The 23,563-nt window shown below is 40.5% G+C and overlaps 1 protein-coding gene across 1 annotated transcript in view; it reads left to right on the top strand.

Moving 5' to 3' along the window:
* The first annotated feature begins 311 nt into the window (after positions 1 to 311).
* The window catches only part of LOC128698997 (kin of IRRE-like protein 1), a 199,845-nt gene continuing 176,593 nt past the window's right edge, over positions 312 to 23,563 (top strand). The window contains exon 1 of the mRNA XM_070096766.1: positions 312 to 1,464. Coding sequence (XP_069952867.1) covers positions 1,380 to 1,464 — 85 coding nt within the window. The 5' untranslated portion in view covers positions 312 to 1,379. The remainder of the gene's footprint in view (positions 1,465 to 23,563) is intronic.

Below are 23,563 nucleotides of genomic sequence, written 5' to 3'. Positions count from 1 at the left end.
TACTACGCACATAACTGTAAGTACCAGTGGATCTGGTTCCAGTTACCATCAGTTCTATTTGTGGTGCAGGTGGTGGTGGGCGAAGTGTGGTTGGGGTAGTAGTACTGTTTGTGGTAGTGGGTGGGTGTTGGGTAAGTTATTGTGGTGGTAGTGGTGATGCAAGATACGGGGGGCAGGGTGGATGCTGTGGTGGTTGGGTAAGGCTGTAGTAGTTGTGGCGGTGGTGGAAGTGGTGGGGGCAGGGTGGAGGTGGTGGTGGTAATGGTGGTGTTGGCGGTGGTGGCGGTGGTTCTCTCAGTGCTGGATGTGATCCTGCACAGGCTGGTACTTCTGCCTTACACGCAAGAGCCGACACTCGCGCGCGCACACACACACACACACACACGATCGCTCTCGCTCACTGAACTTCTCCCGGCCGCGAACTCTACCATCCTGAACCTTCCTGGTATAATCCTCTGTGCTAGAAGGGTCGGGTGGCTGGCGTTATATAATACGGAAGAAAATATTCCATCAAATACTGCTCATGGAGCAGCGTAAATGGGCGTGTTAAAGAAAGTTGTAAAGAATCTGGTGTTGTGTCACACAGGGATGCTAGTGAAGTTCGTAGTCTGGAAACGATCTCCTGGAAGGGATCGATGAGTGGTGAGAATTATGAAGAAGTGAAGGTCATTACAATTCTCTTGACTCGTCTCATGAAGCATTTGTGACCTCTGAAGCGGTTCTAACACCTTAAGTAAGATAGAGTAAACGCCAACAGTGTTGAAGAATTAAAGTCACGACACCGTGCCTGGAACAAAAAAAAAAATAATAACCCGCACTTACGAAAGGAAACGAATGACGTGTCGGTCTAGCCTGGACCATTGTCGCAAGTGACAAAAGTGTTACTAAAAAAATATATTACCTATCTTTTATTGACCCAATCATGATAAACCAACAACAGAAGTCTCCACAAACCTGGTGACAAAGTGAAAGAGTCGATTATTCTTTTATCTTGTCGTGAGAGTGAAATGCGTACCTCAGGAAGTGACTGATTCCAGTGAGACTTGGGGAAAAGTTTGGTGGTGTGTGGGCGTGATGCATGGTCTCACAGCTCCAAAACAACTCATCCATCCCGCTCCTTCAACTCACGTAATCCCCAAACGCCAGAAAACTTTCTTCGTTGCAAATTACTGAAAAAAGTGATACGTATCGAACTCCCAGACAATCCTTAGGCAGAAAAAAAATTGACTGTATTATTACGCTATAATTATTATATATAAGTAAAAGACCAGGAGAGTTGGAGGTTCGTTCCTCCAGCTAATAATAGGGAGAAAAGACTCAGCAGTCAGTTTTTAAGCCGAAAATTTTCGATTACTAGAGTCCTCCAGAGACGGTGGAACATGTCAGCCAGCTGGCTACATCGTCAGTGGGGTCTGCTGGTGTTACTGCTGCTGCTGGCTCTGCTGGAGGGCCTACACTCAGCAGGTAAGTACTCACTAATTAACGTCCACACTTATGTGAGTCCCAGGCACTAGTCTTTTTTTTATGTTTGTTTAAACTTCAAGTTTGGAGATTTGGAGTCATTTACGATTTTATATTACGCTCACGGGGGGAGTATTTAGGTTTGATCCAAGGAAGGGAAGGTCAAGCTCAATTCCTTGGATCTAGAGAACCTCACTCGAGGGATAGTTTACGAAATTCTCAAGACGATTGTTTCGTTTGAGGGACAAGACTTGTCGACACGTCTGACAGGGAGTCTAAACTTATTGACACGTCTGACAGGGAGTCTAAACTTGCTGCCACATCTTACAGGGAGTCTAAACTTGCTGATACGTATGACAGGGAGTCTAAGCTTGCTGCCACGTCCGACAGGGAGTCTAAACTTGCTGCCACGTCTGACAGGGAGTCTAAACATGCTGCCACGTCCGACAGGGAGTCTAAACTTCCTGCCACGTCTGACAGGGAGTCTAAACATGCTGCCACGTTTGACAGGGAGTCTAAACATGCTGCCACGTCTGACAGGGAGTCTAAACATGCTGCCACGTCTGACAGGGAGTCTAAACATGCTGCCACGTTTGACAGGGAGACTAAACATGCTGCCACGTCTGACAGGGAGTCTAAACATGCTGCCACGTTTGACAGGGAGTCTAAACATGCTGCCACGTCTGACAGGGAGTCTAAACATGCTGCCACGTTTGACAGGGAGTCTAAACATGCTGCCACGTCTGACAGGGAGTCTAAACATGCTGCCACGTCTGACAGGGAGTCTAAACATGCTGCCACGTCTGACAGGGAGTCTAAACATGCTGCCACGTTTGACAGGGAGTCTAAACATGCTGCCACGTTTGACAGGGAGTCTAAACGTGCTGCCACGTTTGACAGGGAGTCTAAACATGCTGCCACGTTTGACAGGGAGTCTAAACGTGCTGCCACGTTTGACAGGGAGTCTAAATATGATGCCACGTTTGACAGGGAGTCTAAACATGCTGCCACGTTTGACAGGGAGTCTAAACGTGCTGCCACGTTTGACAGGGAGTCTAAACATGCTGCCACGTTTGACAGGGAGTCTAAACATGCTGCCACGTCTGACAGGGAGTCTAAACATGCTGCCACGTCTGACAGGGAGTTTAAACATGCTGCCACGTCTGACAGGGAGTTTAAACGTGCTGCCACGTTTGACAGGGAGTCTAAACGTGCTGCCACGTTTGACAGGGAGTCTAAACATGCTGCCACGTCTGACAGGGAGTTTAAACATTCTGCCACGTCTGACAGGGAGTTTAAACGTACTGCCACGTTTGACAGGGAGTCTAAACGTGCTGCCACGTTTGACAGGGAGTCTAAACATGCTGCCACGTTTGACAGGGAGTGTATCTCACCACCAGTGAACGGAAGGTCAAACCTCCAATATTTCTGGAGTTGAAATGACCCACACTGAATTGCGTCACCAAAACAAAATAAACGCAAATAAAAAAAACTGTGTTAGAGCGTGATTTACTCTAAATAGAGCCTTGCTCTACGCTTTCCCCGTCAACCAGGATTTAAAAAATTTACTCTGACTATATCTGTGAGTTTTTTCCAGTAGAGTCGCTCTTTTTTTTTTTTCATTGAGGTATGAAAATTCGGGAAAGTAACCACATGGTGAATATTTCCTTCAAGGCTGGTGAGAGGCTCTTGATCCAGGGAGTCGGAGCTACCCTCCCCTTCCTGGATTACAATTGAATTACCTCCTATTTCTCCCCCAAGACGCTCTATGACATATTATTTCCATATTTTGAATTTTTTCTATCATTATTATTATTATTATTATTATTATTATTATTATATCGTGAAAATTTAAATATCTTAATTTATTTACACTTTTAAACGCGATATACAATATTTTCTCAACTACTAATAAGCACAGACTTAATTAATACGAAATATGAGTATTACAACAAGGTTATACACACAGAGATGTATATATCTCAATGTATATATCCCTAGAGTTATATATATATATATATATATATATATATATATATATATATATATATATATATATATATATATATATACTGTACATACATTGAGAGTTTGCTTGAACCCCTGCATTAGGGAACAAAGTATTCTTTACTGGTGGTTAACAGGTTACATGCAGGCTTAATGACCTTACTAATATACACAAGATTTCAACAGTAGGACTCATGAAACGGTAATGACACGATTGCAAACAAACCATGCCACGGGTGGGGTTAGAACCCGCCATCAGAGAGTCTCAAAACTCCAGACCGTCTCGTTAGCCACTGGGCCAGCTGGCTTCAATAAGATTCATCCAACTAAATATATTTCTACATCATAGGAAGGTTGGCATGGGCACCACTGTGACCACAAATGCAAGTTTTTACATACGGATCTCCACTTAGCGTGGCATTTGTGGTCAAAGTGGTGGCCTATGCTAACATTCCTATGGTGTAGAAATATACCTAGTTGAATAAGTCTTTTTGAAGCTAGCTTGCCCAGTGGCTAACGCGAAGGTCTGGAGTTTTGAGACTCTCTGATCGCGGGTTCTAACCCCGCCCGTGGTATGGTTTGTTTTTTTCGACAGTAGTTGTGTGTGTGACTAGTAATCTGTAAGTTGGTAAGTTAGCAGGGAGGTTGAACTCAAGGAACTGGTCTCGTTTTTCTAAACCTTGACCGGAAGATGCGAAATATTCTCTTTATGTAGACTCTGAACTCTTGTTTAGTGTATGTGCACTAACATAATTGTGCTCACCTAACTGTGGCTGCAGGGGTCGATTCATAGCTCCTGGGTCCGCCTCTTCACTGGTTGCTACTAGGTCCACTCTCTCTCCCAGCTCCATGATCTGTATCATACTTGTGTGTGTGTGTATGTGTGTGTGTGTGTGTGTGTGTACCCACCTAGTTGTACTCACCTAGTTGAGGTTGCGGGGGTCGAGTCCGAGCTCCTGGCCCCGCCTCTTCACTGATCGCTACTAGGTCACTCTCTCTGAACCGTGAGCTTTATCATACCTCTGCTTAAAGCTATATATGGATCCTGCCTCCACTACATCGCTTCCCAAACTATTCCACTTACTGACTACACTGTGGCTGAAGAAATACTTCCTAACATCCCTGTGATTCATCTGTGTCTTCAACTTCCAACTGCGTCCCCTTGTTACTGTGTCCAATCTCTGGAACATCCTGTCTTTGTCCACCTTGTCAATTCCTCTCAGTATTTTGTATGTCGTTATCATGTCCCCCCCTATCTCTCCTGTCCTCCAGTGTCGTCAGGTTGATTTCCCTTAACCTCTCCTCGTAGGACATACCTCTTAGGTCTGGGACTAATCTTGTTGCAAACCTTTGCACTTTCTCTAGTTTCTTTACATGCTTGGCTAGGTGTGGGTTCCAAACTGGTGCCGCATACTCCAATATGGGCCTAACGTACACGGTGTACAGGGTCCTGAACGATTCCTTATTAAGATGTCGGAATGCTGTTCTGAGGTTTGCCAGGCGCCCATATGCTGCAGTGTGTGTGTGTGTGTGTGTGTGTGTGTGTGTGTGTGTGTGTGTGTGTGTGCGTGTGTGTGTGTATGTGTGTATGTGTGTGTGTGTGTGTGTGTGTGTGTGTGTGTGTGTGTGTGTGTGTGTGTGTGTGTGTGTGTGTGTGTGTGTGTGTGTGTGTGTGTGTGTGTGTGTATGTGTGTGTATGTGTGTGTATGTGTGTATGTGTGTGTGTGTGTGTGTGTGTATGTGTATGTGTGTGTGTGTGTGTGTGTGTGTGTGTGTGTGTGTGTGTGTGTGTGTGTGTGTGTGTGTGTGTGTGTGCGTATGTGTGTGTGTGTGTGTGTGTGTGTGTGTGTGTGTTCGATTTTAGAACCCAATATCCAAAACTTCCCTCAAATATTCTGATATTTTTTTCCTGGGACTGGTAAGATCCTCAATTTTTTTTGGAAAAAAAACACTTATACACGAAAGAAAAATTAGGAATATATGGAGCTAGAGGAGCGAAAAGTAGGCAAAACAAGACGCGTCAAATATTGAGAGGCAAAGTAAGAAACAAGAACGATATAAGAGGAGTAAAGTATTCGTAATAAGGAGCTAACGATTCGTAATAAGCAGTGAGGGAGACGTGGATGGACTTTCAACTTTCCCTTCCAGATACAACACATAAAGAATAATTAACACGATAGCCAGGCACGCTATCTGACGGTGAATTATCCCATTAAAGTTGGTGCCTCAGAGGAAGGTAAAACAAACTGATGCCGTAAAATAGTTGAATTTGTTGGAAGACTTTCTAGCGATCATAAGTGTCAGCAAACATAAGTGTCAGCAAACTTAAGTGTGAGCAAACATAAGTGTCAGCAAACATAAGTGTCAGCAAACATAAGTGTGAGCAAACATAAGTGTCAGCAAACATAAGTGTCAGCAAACATAAGTGTCAGCATACATAAGTGTCAGCAAACATAAGTGTCAGCAAACTTAAGTGTCAGCAAACATAAGTGTCAGCAAACATAAGTGTCAGCAAACATAAGTGTGAGCAAACATAAGTGTCAGCAAACATAAGTGTCAGCAAACATAAGTGTCAGCAAACATAAGTGTCAGCAAACATAAGTGTCAGCAAACTTAAGTATCAGCAAACATAAGTGTCAGCAAACATAAGTGTCAGCAAACATAAGTGTCAGCAAACATAAGTGTCAGCAAACATAAGTGTTAGCAAACATAAGTGTCAGCAAACATAAGTGTCAGCAAACATAAGTGTCAGCAAACTTAAGTGTCAGCAAACATAAGTGTCAGCAAACTTAAGTGTCAGCAAACATAAGTGTCAGCAAACTTAAGTGTCAGTAAACATAAGTGTCAGCAAACATAAGTGTCAGCAAACATAAGTGTCAGCAAACATAAGTGTCAGCAAACATTAGTGTCAGCAAACATAAGTGTCAGCAAACATAAGTGTCAGCAAACATAAGTGTCAGCAAACATAAGTGTCAGCAAACATAAGTGTCAGCAAACATAAGTGTCAGCAAACATAAGTGTCAGCAAACATAAGTGTCAGCAAACATAAGTGTTAGCAAACATAAGTGTCAGCAAACATTAGTGTCAGCAAACATAAGTGTCAGCAAACATAAGTGTCAGCAAACATAAGTGTCAGCAAACATAAGTGTCAGCAAACATAAGTGTCAGCAAACATAAGTGTCAGCAAACATAAGTGTCAGCAAACATAAGTGTCAGCAAACATAAGTGTCAGCAAACTTAAGTATCAGCAAACATAAGTGTCAGCAAACATAAGTGTCAGCAAACATAAGTGTCAGCAAACATAAGTGTCAGCAAACATAAGTGTCAGCAAACATAAGTGTCAGCAAACATAAGTGTCAGCAAACATAAGTGTCAGCAAACATTAGTGTCAGCAAACATAAGTGTCAGCAAACATAAGTGTCAGCAAACATAAGTGTCAGCAAACTTAAGTGTCAGCAAACATAAGTGTCAGCAAACATAAGTGTCAGCAAACATAAGTGTCAGCAAACATGATTACCTCATTCTCCTCCTGTTCTTCAAGTTTCTCCTATGTATGGACTGATGAAGCCACTGTGTGGCGAAACGTTTCCTCAATAAAGATACCCAAGAGTTGCACATGTGTCTAATTTATCAACATGTCGGTTCTCTGAACCATTCATCTACAAACCTGTCAGACACTGCAACTTCTTGGGATCTTAATACTTAGGAATTCTTCGCTTGCCTAATTCTTGGGCACAACCTACTTCCACATTGAACAAATGTGACACTACCTATGACTGCTACACCTCTCCTGCCATACGGTTTATAAGCTGCTTCTCCGCTCATCTGCCGTATTCTACTCAAGATTGATGGACTGAACACATCGACTCAAGGTTGAGGGACTGATTACCTCTTTCTCCTCCTGTTCTTCAAGTTTCTCCTATGTATGGACTGATGAAGCCACTGTGTGGCGAAACGTTTCCTCAATAAAGATACCCAAGAGTTGCACATGTGTCTAATTTATCAGTATTACTTTAGCTGTTAAATCTCATTATTACTAATATTACTGTTACTACTACTACTACTACTGCTACTACTACCGATGGTACTACTAGTACTACTATTACTACTACCATTACTACTATTACTACTACTACTATTATTACTACTACTACTAATACTACTACTCGTAATAACAATAATGAAAATAATAATGATAATATAATAATAATAATAATAATAATAATAATAATAATAATAATAATAATAATAATAATAATAATAATGATAATCCAAAACTTAATTCTCATTACTATAAGAGAGAGAGAGAGAGAGAGAGAGAGAGAGAGAGAGAGAGAGAGAGAGAGAGAGAGAGAGAGAGAGAGAGAGAGAGAGAGAGAGAGAGAGAGAGAATGAACAGTGTGTGTGTGTGTATTATTGATTTATAATTATATATTCGTAACTACATCCAAGTCTACATCTTGGTCTAGGTCTACCACTACGTCTACCTGAAAAAAAATCACTAAATTTTTTTCACCAAACTATTTAAATTTCTAATGGCCGACGCACTAACAACTTCCAAGTTTAATTAATTCCTTTGGTCTACCACAGTGTAACTGTTCTTTTTTCTCTATTCCATCGACTCCCTTTTCTTTTTCTCAGTTATCAATCATGTCCTCTTCTTCTTCTTTATTACTTTCTTCTGTAACCTTCTATACGGTTGTCATGTCTTCTCTTTTCCTACTTTTAATCGAAATGCAGTCTGCCCGAAATGCAGTCTGTCCGAAATGCAGTCTGCCCGAAATGCAGTCTGCCCGAAATGCAGTCTGCCAGAAATGCAGCCTGCCAGAAATGCAGTCTGCCAGAAATGCAGTCTGCCAGAAATGCAGTCTGCCAGAAATGCAGTCTGCCAGAAATGCAGTCTGCCCGAAATGCAGTCTGCCCGAAATGCAGTCTGCCCGAAATGCAGTCTGCCCGAAATGCAGTCTGCCCGAAATGCAGTCTGCCAGAAATGCAGTCTGCCAGAAATGCAGTCTGCCAGAAATGCAGTCTGCCCGAAATGCAGTCTGCCCGAAATGCAGTCTGCCCGAAATGCAGTCTGCCAGAAATGCAGTCTGCCCGAAATGCAGTCTGCCAGAAATGCAGTCTGCCCGAAATGCAGTCTGCCAGAAATGCAGTCTGCCAGAAATGCAGTCTGCCAGAAATGCAGTCTGCCAGAAATGCAGTCTGTCCGAAATACACTGCATACCAGTGGCTTTCTTTATGTGTTTAAGAATATTTTATTATATATTGTATATTGCAGAACGAAATAAAGTTTGTTGTTAGCTTAACAGATGTTGAAAATAACCATTAACATTTCTGTATCCATTTACCTGACAGGTGTTTGTCAGCCGCATGGTCTTCCGGTGACAATTCATACTGATAAATCCTAGATCTCTCTCTCTGTCTCTCTCTCTCTCTCTCTCTCTCTCTCTCTCTCTCTCTCTCTTTACACAGGGTTTGACAAGGTTAAGGATCCCTAGCTTTATTGACAAGCTATTTACAGGTTAAGGATTCCTAACTTTATTGACAAGCTAAGAGCTGTTACCTACATCAGCTCATTTGAAAGCATTTTTATTGCTATGAGACATACAAGTAGGGAACAGGATGAAGTTGGAGCCATCTGTGGGCCAGCATTTTCATTTGATCAACTGACGTTATCTCGTTGACATCATTATGCTGTACGAATGTGTTCCATACTCGAGTCATCCTGGGTATGTATGATCTCAGATGGAGTGAAGTTCTGGAGAAGGGTACAGCCAGAGTGAAGTTGCTGCTTTCTGCCCTTCTTGTGGCATAAAAGCTTGTTTCACGCTGTCCTCGAAGTGGATCCAAGTGTGGTACTTTGACAATATTGGCCTTGTACATAACAGTAAGGCCACCCACATCCCTCCTATGCTGAAGGCTCTGCTGAAATGACAGATCTATCCAGGATGGGTCCAGGCAAGAGATGAGACGTCTTGCTCTGTTCTCTACTCTGTCAAGCAGTCGCAGATGAGAGGGGGGCAGGCAAACCAAGAAAGTGGAGCATACTCAAGGTGCGAGCGTACTTGTGCCTCGTACAGAATCTTGCAACCCCTACTGTCTCTCTCTCTCTCTCTCTCTCTCTCTCTCTCTCTCTCTCTCTCTCTCTCTCTCTCTCTCTCTCTCTCTCGCTCTTTCTATCTCTTTCTCTCTCTCTTTCACTCTCTCTTTTACACAGGGTTTGACAAGATTAGGTTAAGAATCCCTAGCTTTATTGACAACCTCTTTACAGGCTCTCTCTCTCTCTCTCTCTCTCTCTCTCTCTCTCTCTCTCTCTCTCTCTGATCCTGTCAATATTTTGTCACACAGTGTACTTCATGAATTTGCTCTCATTTATTTCCATTACACGGCATTTATCTGTATTTTATTCCGTCATTCATTTTTCACCCGGTCGATATCACCCTTGAAGGATTTACGTAAATTTAAATAGAAGACTAATCGTGGTGATTTTTCTCTCAATTTCGCATAAAGGAAATGTGTCTGAAATGTAATTTGAAATATCTTGTGTCTCGGGAAGGCTGAAAAGGCTGGGTGGCTCTTGGAGAGTGTCTTAATATAACAGAGAGTACAGCCTCTCCTCACTTAGCGACGTACTCGTTTACCGACGACTCGGACTTACAACGGGCTCTCTGGCCAGTATGCAAACCTAAATAGTTTATATTAGAGCTAATTTCCTTTATTCTGTTTATTACAATATACAGTAAACCACTGTATAAACATTTAATGATATACTAAAATTGTTATAAATGGTGCAAAGATGACATTAAAACAATATCAAAGACGGTTGACACAAACCCACTATCGTTATGGCTTGCTCCTTACTTAGCGACGAATTCGTTTACCGACGTGGTCTTAGGAACGTAACTCCGTCGTTAAGTGAGGAGAGGCTGTAATAGGCTTCATCAAATTTCTAAATCGTAAAATTCCCTCACATATCTTTTTTCATTTTTTTTTTTTTGCAATTTTATGATTCAAATTCATGATTCTCTCCCTCCCTTCGTCAGGTTTTCAATCTGGAAAGATTGAATAAACAACGAAATCGATATGTGACAAATACAGAGGCGAAAGAAATATACATAACAAAAATGAATGTATTCCTTTGCAGACTGAAAAAAAAAAATATTTTAGAAATCTTTTATTGCATATACAATACAAAAGTCTTCAAAAGTCTTGGAACTTTTTCTTTCAATATTCAGTAAAATTAAGACTTGAAGTATCCATTATTTTTTTTAATAATTAAGTTTTCAAACCATAATTACCATTAACATTTAATAAATCTTGAGATGTGATTTTCTTATAAATAAATAAATCTTTTAAAACTTTGTTAGTTTTATTGTTTTCAAGGTTAAATAAATCTTGAGACTTAATTAGATCTTACACGTTAATAAATCTTGCTATCTTTATTATTCTCATTAATAAATCTTGTTTTCATTATTATTCTGTTTAATAAATCTTGTTATCATTATTATTCTCATTAATAAATCTTGTTATCTTTATTATTCTCATTAATAAATCTTGTTATCTTTATTATTCTCATTAATAAATCTTGTTATCTTTATTATTCTCATTAATAAATCTTGTTTTCTTTATTATTCTCATTAATAAATCTTGTTATCTTTATTATTCTCATTAATAAATCTTGTTATCTTTATTATTCTCATTAATAAATCTTGTTATCATTATTATTCTCATTAATAAATCTTGTTATCATTATTATTCTCATTAATAAATCTTGTTATCTTTATTATTCTCTTTAATAAATCTTGTTATCTTTATTATTCTCATTAATAAATCTTGTTATCTTTATTATTCTCATTAATAAATCTTGTTATCTTTATTATTCTCATTAATAAATCTTGTTATCTTTATTATTCTCATTAATAAATCTTGTTATCTTTATTATTCTCATTAATAAATCTTGTTATCTTTATTATTCTCATTAATAAATCTTGTTATCTTTATTATTCTCATTAATAAATCTTGTTATCTTTATTATTCTCATTAATAAATCTTGTTATCTTTATTATTCTCATTAATAAATCTTGTTATCTTTATTATTCTCATTAATAAATCTTGTTATCTTTATTATTCTCATTAATAAATCTTGTTATCTTTATTATTCTCATTAATAAATCTTGTTATCTTTATTATTCTCATTAATAAATCTTGTTATCTTTATTATTCTCATTAATAAATCTTGTTATCATTATTATTCTCATTAATAAATCTTGTTATCATTATTATTCTCATTAATAAATCATGTTATCTTTATTATTCTCTTTAATAAATCTTGTTATCTTTATTATTCTCATTAATAAATCTTGTTATCTTTATTATTCTCATTAATAAATCTTGTTATCTTTATTATTCTCATTAATAAATCTTGTTATCTTTATTATTCTCATTAATAAATCTTGTTATCTTTATTATTCTCATTAATAAGTCTTGTTATCATTATTATTCCCATTAATAAATCTTGTTATCTTTATTATTCTCATTAATAAATCTTGTTTTCTTTATTATTCTCATTAATAAATCTTGTTATCTTTATTATTCTCATTAATAAATCTTGTTATCTTTATTATTCTCATTAATAAATCTTGTTATCTTTATTATTCTCATTAATAAATCTTGTTATCTTTATTATTCTCATGATTTAAAAACTGTGAAAAGTGATTTATTCCTTGATTTCAATTAGTCTCGATATCTTTTGATTTTTCTTACGGACGTAAAAGTCTAGAAACTTTCTTGTTTTTAAGATAAAGTCTTGAAAATATTTATTGTTTTAATGAAAAAATACGTTTTAGTCACAAAAAAAAAATATTGTTCCTACAATAAGTTTTAAATTCATTATTGGTCATAAAGCTGAAAAAAAATGTTGAATTATAATGAATATCGGACATTGTTTTGACCAGGTTGTCTTAGGACAGAATTTTTAGCCACAATTTCAAGGTTATTTTGACCAGGCTGAATAATATGAATCTTAGTACAGACTTTTGGCCAATTTGAAGGTTTAATAAATAGGGCAACTTGATGCAAAGCCCAATTTCACGGCGGAAAATAATAAAATATATGTAAACTGAAATGTGATCTTAAAGATTTTTCTTTTACTGTCAAGCAATTTAAAGTTTCTCCCGCTTGGCCCTATTTGTGTACTGTAATGTGTGTGTGTGTGTGTGTGTGTGTGTGTGTGTGTGTGTGTGTGTGTGTGTGTGTGTGTGTGTGTGTGTGTGTGTGTGTGTGTGTGTGTGTGTACTTTCTACCCCATATTAAAGCGCTAAACATACAAGGGGCTCTCACCCCTAGGGAAATGGGAGATAATGAAATTCGATCCAAGCCAGGGAAGGGTAGGGCCCCTTCCTTATTTTAAGAGACTTTCCCTTCCCTATCATGAACTCACTCAGCCTAAGAGTCAAGTGAGAGGACTCTTTCCGCCTAGCTGCTAGGCGGTTCTCCTAGCCCTAATCTAGGGCTAACAGGACTCTTTATTTTCCCCCTCAGTTTTACATAAACTTGAAAAATAAAAACTAGCCTCTGAGGGTCGCCAGCAATTAGTTTTCAGAAAAATATGACGAAGATAAGTGCTGTTGCTTGACAGGAGGAAAATACACAGAAGGGGGTATATACACAGACAGCAATATTTACCCCGAGGTATATAAAGCCCACCGGCTTTCTTGGATTATCTGGATAATAACCTTCCTCCGCTATTAATTTAAAGAAAGTTTTCTTCTTCTTCTCTCTCTTCTTCTTGTTCCCCTTCTTTATCCTCCTTGAAGACGTTGTTACACAGGTCAATCATAATCCTTGGTTTTCTATTTAAAGACTTTGTAAACGTTAGTGAATGAGGTGGGTGTAAGCAGAGACAATTGTCCTCACGGGGATCTTGTTGACGACATGTTCAGCAATTAGTGTCTTCAATTGTTTTCCCTCAGCCTTACTTAACCTGGCTCAGGGACACGTGGGCGGCACTAATTGCTAGAGGTTATTGCACAGGGAACTTGTACACACACACACACACTCGTTTGCCATTGCAATATTGTGTAAGGTGTTGTCGTAGATATTTGTGTGTGTGTGTGTACTCACCTAATTGTACTCACCTAATTGTGGTTGCAGGGGTCGAGACTCAGCTCCTGGCCCCGCCTCTTCATTGGTAGCTACTGGGTCACTCTCCCTGAACCATGAGCTTTATCATACCTCGTCTTAAAGCTATATATGGTTCCTGCCTCCACTACATCACTTGCTAGGCTATTCCACTTCCTGACGACTCTATGACTGAAGAAATACTTCCTAACATCCCTGTGACTCGTCTGAGTCTTCAGCTTCCAATTGTGACCCCATGTTTCTGTGTCCCCTCTCTGGAACATCCTCACTCTGTCCACCTTATCTATTCCACGCAGTATTTTGTATGTCGTTAATATGTCTCCCTTAACCCTCCTGTCCTGCAGTGTCGTCAGTCCGATTTCCCTCAATCTTTCATCGTAGGACATTCCCCTGAGTTTCGGAACTAGCCTTGTTGCAAACCTTTGTATTTTCTCTAACTTCTTGACGTGCTTGACCAGGTGTGGGTTCCAAACTGGTGCTGCATACTCCAGTATGGGCCTGACATACACAGTGTACAGTGTCTTGAACGATTCCTTAATAAGGTATCGGAACGCTATTCTTAGGTTTGCCAGGCGCCCGTATGCTGCAGCAGTTATCTGGTTGATGTGTGCCTCCGGAGACATGCTCGGTGTTATGGTCACCCCAAGATCTCTCTCCTTCAGTGAGGTTTGCAGTTTTTGTCCACCTATACTGTACGTATGTATGTGTGTGTGTGAAAGGATTGGTGCAGTAACTGGATGAGGAAAGAGAGAGAGAGAGAGAGAGAGAGAGAGAGAGAGAGAGAGAGAGAGAGAGAGAGAGAGAGAGAGAGGCAGCGTTCCCTGTCTTCTGCAACTGGATACCCTAAAAAAACTCCTCATTACTGTCAGTAGATACTCTGAATAAACACTCACATTCCTATCTAGAAACAACATCTGATTGGCTATCAACGGAATGTATTTACCTCGCGCATTAGATATTAGTGGTCGTTGAGGAAGAGGAGCAGGAGGAGAATGATAATGAATGGGAAAGAGGAGTAGGAGGAGAATGATAATGAATGGGGAAGAGGAGCAGGAGGAGAATGATGATGTGAAAGTTAAGACACATGTGCAACATTTGGATATCTTTATTGTAGACGTTTCGCCATCCAGTGGCTTTATCAATACAGATTCCAGGACATAATTAGAAGACAGTAGAACTATATACAAAAGATGAGGTAATCAGTCCCTCAGCCTTGGAGTTAGTGTTGACAGCATCGTGGTGGAGGAGAATCTGGAGCAAAGGCAAGAAGACTGGCGGTTACATAGGCGTCAGTGGGTAGGGACGTGTAGCAGACGAGGGCATAGTCACTGGTAGGTGGGATTACCCAGTGGAAGTAGGTCCTTCCCAAAGGGATGGGTTAGCTGCAGCAGCCGTGAAGAAGGTCTTGTAGATGCCCTCTGAACCAAGATTCCATGATGTTGCAGTGTCTGACAAGTCGTGCAAGAAAGGTATAAAATACCGACAATGTTCTACTGTCTTTTAATTATGTCCAAGAATCTGTATTGATAAAGCCACTGGATGGCGAAACGTCTACAATAAAGATTTCCAGATGTTGCACATGTGTCTTAACTTTCAAATTGTCGGTATTTTATACCTTTCTTGCACGAGAATAATGATGAATGGGGAAGAGAAGCAGGAAGACAATGATGCTGAATGGGGAAGAGAAGCAGGAGGACAATAATGCTGAATGGGGAAGAGAAGGAAAGTGGAGGAAAGAAGGATTAATGAATGTTAGAAAAATAAGAGGAAGAAATGAAGGATGAAGAAGGGAGAAGAGAAAAATGAGGAAGATGAGAATGAAGAGAAGGAGGAAGATGAAGGGATTAAAGAGGGAAGTGGGAGAGTGTGTCTCTGTCTGTCTTAGGTGCTGACGAGTGAGTCTGTCTGAGGTGCTGACTAGTGTGTATGTCTTAGGTGCTGTTAAGGGAAAGGATCTTCCGTCATGCATACAGTTCCTGACACTTTCCTACTAAGCACCTTAGTTGTGTGCTGTATCTCTCTCTCTCTCTCTCTCTCTCTCTCTCTCTCTCTCTCTCTCTCTCTCTCTCTCTCTCTCTCTCTCTCTCTCTCTCTCTCTCTCTTTCTCTCTCTCTCTCTCGTGTTCTTCTCCTTCCTTGTGTGTTTCTCTCCTTTATTGTTAAGCCTTTCGTCATCCTCTGTGTGTTCTAAGTTGTGTGTGTGTGTCTCTCTCTCCTTTCTCACTTTTTATATTCGCTTCCTAAGGAGCTTGTGTCTCAGTGAGGAATTTTTCTGGTCATGGTCCCGACCCTTGCTGGCAGTGAGAGAGAGAGAGAGAGAGAGAGAGAGAGAGAGAGAGAGAGAGAGAGAGAGAGAGAGGCAAAGCGTAATTTGTTTTCTCGTCTCGTGTAATGTAGGCAAGAGTCCGATCATGTGTTCCAAGAGGAATTTGTGCATTTAGCAAGTAAATTGTCCCCTTTTCCACCTGCAATTTCTCTTCTTTTACTACAACACTTAATATTTATGAGTTCAGTGACTGAACATAAACAACATCTGCCTGTATCATCACGTTAATGGCATACAGTACCCACCAGTTACTCATTTAAGACATGTGTTACACCTGTGTCATTGGTATCTGCTTGGTATGATCCAATAGGCTTCCAAAAGTGTTGATTACTCTCTTGTGTTTCGTGAGGTAATACAGTGTTTACTCTGTGTGTATATTGCGAACACAGGTTTAGTCTAATGGCCTGCACACCTGGTTGTAACACGGTAACCATGGTAGAAAGTAGGAACGAGCAAAAGGCAGCTGAGAGAGTACTTATATATTTCCTTCAACAAACAGCAAGCAATTACATGTACAATGTACATGTACATGTACAGAGGATATGAACACATAGGCAATTTTCCAAGCGAAGGACACAGTGAGAACCGTCTACGACCAGACTTGGAGCTAAAGTCTGCCAAAGTTGACCCAGAAGTGTACCACATCGCTTCACAACTTTGGTGGGCGTCCTTGTGATTGGCTGGATTGAACCAAAGTAAGCGAACCATATCACGGACGGGGATAGAACCTCGCCCGAGGTATGGTTTGTTTGCAATCGTGTCATTACGATTTCGTGAGTCTTGAACCAAGGTCTTGAACCAAGGTCTTGAACCAAGGTCTTGAACCAAGGTCTTGAACCAAGGTCTTGAACCAAAGTCTTGAACCAAGGTCTTGAACCAAGGTCTTGAACCAAGGTCTTGAACCAAGGACGAAACGTCGTAATAAAGTCCAGTCCCGGGCGAAACAGTAAAGTTTTCACATCAAAACGTTCTGTTTCTCACTGATTTGTAAAATAATTTGTTTGGTGAGTCAGTTCATTTAATTAGGAAATTAGTCTAGTCTGAGTGAGACTTTGTCTCTCTAGTGATAGAAAATCTCTGTCTCTCTGCTTCATTATTTCTTCTTCTTCTTCTTCTTCTTCTTCTCCCCTCAAGGAAGGTTCCTTGATGTTGGTGAGGGGCTCTTGATTTAGGGAATTGGATCTGTGCTCCAGTTCCCCGAATTAAGCCTGAATGCCTTCCACATCCCCCCCCCCAGGCGCTGTATAATCCGCCGGGTTTAGCGCTTCCCCTTTGATTATAATAATAATTCTTCTTCTTCTTCTTCTTCTTCTTCTTCTTCTTCTTCTTCTTCTTCTTCTTCTTATTATTATTATTATTATTATTATTATTATTATTATTATTATTATTATTATTATTACAAATACTATTATTATTAGTTATAATTATCATTAACGCTATATATCATCACTAAAATTAATAAAATAAGTGAGAAACGTGTAGGCGAAACGTATCGCCTACACGATAGGCTTCTACAGGAAGAACTAGTAATAATTTCCCACAATATGTGAGATAAATGGACACAAGTGCAACTAATGTGACATTTTACTGTGGCAACGTTTCGCTCTCCAGGAGCTCTGTCAAGCTTGACAAAGCTCCTGCAGAGCGAAACGTGTTTAAAAAGAGACAACTAAAACAGTGGAGAGAGAAAAATGACGTGATCAGTCCATCAGCCTTGAGGTAGTATAGTGAGGTAGTCAGTCCCTCATCCTGGCGACGTTGCATTTTTTTATGCATAAATTAACGTAAAAAAAAAACCATACCACGGGTGGGGTTTGAACCCGCGGTCTGGAGTTTTGAAACTCTCTGACCGCGGGTTCAAACCCCACCCGTGGTATGGTTTGTTTGCAATCATGTCATTACGATTTCGTGAGTCAGATAAATTAACGTATTTTGATTCCCTTTGGCTTCTCAAGTTAATATATTTCCGTCGAGCAAATATCTGTTTCGTGAGGGGGAACGAATATATTCGTTGTAAATTTCACGAAATTGTTACGAAATTATTATTTATCGGATTAGTCTACCATGTTCGTAAATCAAATTTGTTATATTTGCTAATGAATTGGCGTATATGTTATGTGTTACACATTCTGTACTAAAATTATTACTACGTTAATGGGGGAGCGGTAAATCAGTAAGGTTCATGCAGTGGTTGCTAATGGGAGGTAATCACGTTTGGAAGCGTAGGTTTAATTTCTTGCATTATGAGGTTTTCCTGGGCGTCAAGGTTAGGTTAGCTTAGGTTAGGTTAGGTTAAGTTGGGTTAAGTTAGCTTAGGTTGGGTTAGGTTACGTTAGGTTAGGTTGGGTTAGGTTAAGTTAGGTCAGGTTAGGTTAGGTTAGTTTAGGTTGGGTTAGGGTAGGTTAGATTAGGTTGGGTTTGGTTAGCTTAGGTTGGGTTAGGGTAGGTTAAGTTAGGTTGGGTTTGGTTAGCTTAGGTTGGGTTAGGTTAGATTAGGTTAGGTTGGGTTGGGTTAGGCTAGATTAAGTTAGGATCCGTAAACTTTATTATAAACTTTATATAACGAGTTCATGTCATGTTCTGGTCATGAAATAATGTGGAGAAAAAACAGTGCATTTATAAGGTTGATAAATAATTCTGGTTTACGCAATCTCAGTTTATGTTTTATATACGAGCATATCCGGGTTATGTTGATTATTCACCATATACAGAGCTGTACGTATATTTTTTAGTGATAGAGAATGTACAGTTTTACGAGGATAGATTAAGGGATCCTAACTTTATTTGCTATGTAAGCGCTGTTACTTACATCTCTCTCTCTCTCTCTCTCTCTCTCTCTCTCTCTCTCTCTCTCTCTCTCTCTCTCTCTCTCTCTCTCTCTCTCTCTCTTTACCACCGGAATCCATTCCCCAGCCAATACAATCAGGACTCACCTATATTGTTTTAGAATAAGTGGAAGAGTTACATATCCTTGACTTTACCAATTCCAACTTTTCTCACAACAGGATATTACTGAGACTATGGCAATTGCAGTGTATTGAGCCAGGCTGTGTGTTCCACTCTGATTACTTCGTCTTGAAATTCCTTGCGTGGGCTCCAGTACGCCAGAAAAGAAATGTTTAGAGTCTACACATGGAGGTTCTCGTATGGTATGAAGACGTAATCTCTAGAGCAAATATACGTTTTGCTCTGCTTGTAGCGAAAAGTCTGGTGTTAAGGGTGCTCATAATAGCTTTGATATCCCCCTTTTTTGACTGCGAAAGTCTGGTGCTAAGGGTGTTCATAATAGCTTTGATATCCCCCTTTTTTGGCTGCGAAGGTCTGGTGTTAAGGGTGTTCATAATAGCTTTGATATCCCCCTTTTTTGACTGCTGTTTTGATAATGAAAGCAAATGATATGCGTTCTTTCGATGTTCTTAGGAATGTGACCAGTAGTATATTGGAATAGCGTTCCGGTCATAACTAAAGGAGCCTACGTTCGAATCTCAGACCTACTACCGTAAACCTACTATTCATTTTCCAATCACTTTAAGAAGGTACCTGAGTGCTAGTTGATTGGGCAGAGAGACACTTATTGACAAAGCTCCTTACACCTGCTACCTCTCTTCATCGAGCACTAAATAGGTACCCGGGTGTTAGTGGACTGTTGCGGGTAGCAGTTTTTGGGAAAAAAAGTTGACGGTAATGTACCTTAGATGCGGACCGGCTTTGAGGTGACGTACAGATGGATAACATATTTTAGACAGTAAAATTAATTCTGTGAACATGTGTGGTACATGTAATAGAAAGTAGCTTGTGAAATAATGACTTAAAACATGTTAAGGTGGCCAAATGACATAAAATCGAAACACATTGGGAGAAAAACTGAGAGAAATACTGTATATAAAATCTTATCAGAGACATGTAAACGTTGAGTTAGTAGAGTTAAACTAGCAGGCTGTTCCAGACAACACTTTCTTATATCCACTATTTCCAGGAAATGAATCACCCTTTACCTTCCTTGAATTAAACCTGATTATCTTCCCGCTACAGGTGTTGTGTAGCTCTTACAGGGTCATCTCTCCCACATAAACATACTTCTGCTCATAATGATCAAGATTGAGACACTTATGCAGCATATGGGAATCTTTATTCAGGAAACGTTTCGCCACACAGTGGCTTCATCAGTCCAATACAAAGAGGAAGGGGTAAGGAGAGGAGGAGAATGAGGTAATCAGTCCCTCAACCTGGAGTCGATGTGTTCAGTCCATCAATCTTGTAGAATGTACAGCATAGGGCCGTAGACGTGGCTTATATACTGTAGTGAGGTGAGGTGAAGCAGGCGGAGGCGGGGTCACCTCACCTCACTACAGTATATAAGCCACGTCTACGGCCCTATGCTGTACATTCTACAAGATTGATGGACTGAACACATCGACTCCAGGTTGAGGGACTGATTACCTCATTCTCCTCCTCTCCTTACGCCTTCCTCTTTGTATTGGACTGATGAAGCCACTGTGTGGCGAAACGTTTCCTGAATAAAGATTCCCATATGCTGCATAAGTGTCTCAATCTTCAACTTGTCGGTTTTTCAAACCATTCATCACTCATAATGATCACTTTACCAAATACACTGCAGTTTCATTTACCAGGGAAATCGTCGTGATGAAGTGAAGGGAAGTTCAGAATCCTTTGAACAATCAGCAATTCAGGGCCACCCTACTGCTGCATTATAATTGTCTCTGTATTCGCCTGATGAAGGCAACAGCATAGGCGAAATCTTCCATCAATACAGATACCAAAACGATACCTACGTGTTTTAACCAACTTGTCAGTATTAAATACCATTAATATGATCAAATCCTGTCTGTCTCCTGAAGGAGGTTCCACTTTTCACCCTCTGATTAAGGGTATTGTGCCAGTACTGTCGAGACCCACGTCAGAAGCGACGGTCAAAGTGACTGCTCAAGCCAAAAGTTTTAATCAAACCACGAATTCCTGCTTCATGTCATGTTGATGTCATCCATGTTGGCTGTTAGACGCTGCGCTTCCCCGACCGCATATCACTCACACCGCGCGCAGTCAACTCATGGAGTCCAGTCCAGCGACAGTCTACAAGAATTCTCAGGCCGGACTCTCTCTGAGAGTCCCACTTTCAATATAGATTTATTCTATGGCTTGTTACCTGGAGCTATTCCTCTCAGTTAAGTATAACTTCTCTTTGTTTCTTTTATGCTTTCTCTTCACGTCTCTCTACGTTTACGATCAATAATATCATCTATCTCTCTGTCTCTCTCTCTCTCTCTCTCTCTCTCTCTCTCTCTCACAAAACATTGCTGTTAATGTGTTTTTGGAAACAAGAAAAAGTTGTTGGTTAATGTTGAAAGTTTTGTTTTACAGGGGCGACTAAAGTGCACTAAATAAATTATAATTATTACTGTGAACCAAATTACGGTCGAATTAAATATATTGTATATAAAATGTTGCTTGGAAATATGTCAAATATATACACATACCATACACACATACACATACATATACACACACACAGAGACACATACACACACACAGACAGACACACACACACACACATACACATACACACACACACCTACACATAAACACACACACATACACACAAACACACACACAAACGCACACACAAACACACACACACACACACACACACACACACACACACACACACACACACACACACACACACACACACACACACACAAACACACACACAAACACACAAACACACAAAAACACACACACACACAAACACACACACAAACACACACACACACGCACACACACACAAACACACAAACACACACACGCAAGCACACACACACAAACACACACACAAACACACACACACACACGCAAACGCACACACAAACACACACACACACAAACACACACACAAACACACATACAAACACACACACACACAAACACACAGACACACACACAAACACACACACACACAAACACACACACAAACACACACACACATACACAAACACACAAAAACACACACACACACACTAACACACAACACAAACACACACAAACACACACACACACACAAACACACACACAAACACACACACAAACACACACACACAAACACACAAACACACACACACAAACACACACACACACACACAAACACACACACAAACACACACACACACACACACACAAACACACAAAAACACACACACAAACACACACACACACAAACACACACACACACACACACACACAAACACACACACACACACACACAAACACACAAACGCACACACACACAAACACACACACACATACACACACACACACATACACACAAACACACACACACACACACACACACACACACACACACACACACACACACACACACCGCAGAACAGCAGGAGGCCATGGCAAGAGTACGACGAGAGCAATAGAGCGATGGTTGACACACTGGCTAGAGTGGCCAGAAGAGCTCATGCATGCAGGGCAAAGCTCCTGATCATGGGTGACTTTAACCACAAGGAGATCGATTGGGAGAACTTGGACCCACATGGGGCCAAGATACATGGAGGGCTAAGATGATGGAGGTGGGACTGGAAAACTTCATGTGCCAACACGTAAGGGACACTACAAGAGAGAGAGGAGAGGATGAACCAGCAAGGCTGGACTTAGTATTCACCTTGAGTAGTGCAGATATCGAGGACATCACATATGAAAGACCCCTTGGGGCCAGTGACCATGTGGTTTTAAGCTTCGAATACACAGTAGAGCTACAAGTGGAGGGAGAAGCAGGAAAGCCAGGGCGAATGAAGCCAAACTACAAGAAAGGGGGCTACATAGGAGTGAGGAATTTCCTGAACGGGGTTCAGTGGGACAGAGAACTGGCAGGGAAGCCAGTTAATGAGATGATGAAATATGTAGCAACAAAATGCAAGGAGGCTGAGGAGAGGTTTGTACCCAAGGGTAACAGGAATAATGAAAAAGCCAGGATGAGCCCATGGTTTACCCAAAGGTGCAGGGAGGCAAAAACCAAGTGTGCTAGGGAATGGAAGAAATATAGAAGGCAAAGGACCCAGGAGAATAAGGAGAGCAGTCGTAGAGCCAGAAACGAATCTGCACAGATAAGAAGGGAGGCCCAAAGACAATATGAAAACGACATAGCAGCGAAAGCCAAATCTGACCCGAAACTGTTGTACAGCCACATCAGGAGGAAAACAACAGTCAAGGACCAGGTAATCAGGCTAAGGAAGGAAGGAGGAGAGACAACAAGAAATGACCGTGAAGTATGTGAGGAACTCAACAAGAGTTTCAAAGAAGTGTTCACAGAGGAGACAGAAGGGGCTCCAGAAAGACGGTGAGGTGGGGCACACCACCATGTGCTGGACACAGTGCACACAACCGAGGAAGAAGTGAAGAGGCTTCTGAGTGAGCTAGATACCTCAAAGGCAATGGGGCCAGATAACATCTCCCCATGGGTATTGAGAGAGGGAGCAGAGGCGCTATGTGTACCCCTAACAACAATATTCAATACATCCATCGAAACAGGGAGATTGCCTGAGGCATGGAAGACAGCAAATGTAGTCCCAATCTTTAAAAAAGGAGACAGACATGAAGCATT

This window comes from Cherax quadricarinatus, chromosome 55 (assembly GCF_038502225.1).
Source record: "Cherax quadricarinatus isolate ZL_2023a chromosome 55, ASM3850222v1, whole genome shotgun sequence".
Classification (NCBI taxonomy): Eukaryota; Metazoa; Arthropoda; class Malacostraca; order Decapoda; family Parastacidae; genus Cherax; species Cherax quadricarinatus.
This window is presented reverse-complemented; position numbering and strand designations above follow the sequence as displayed.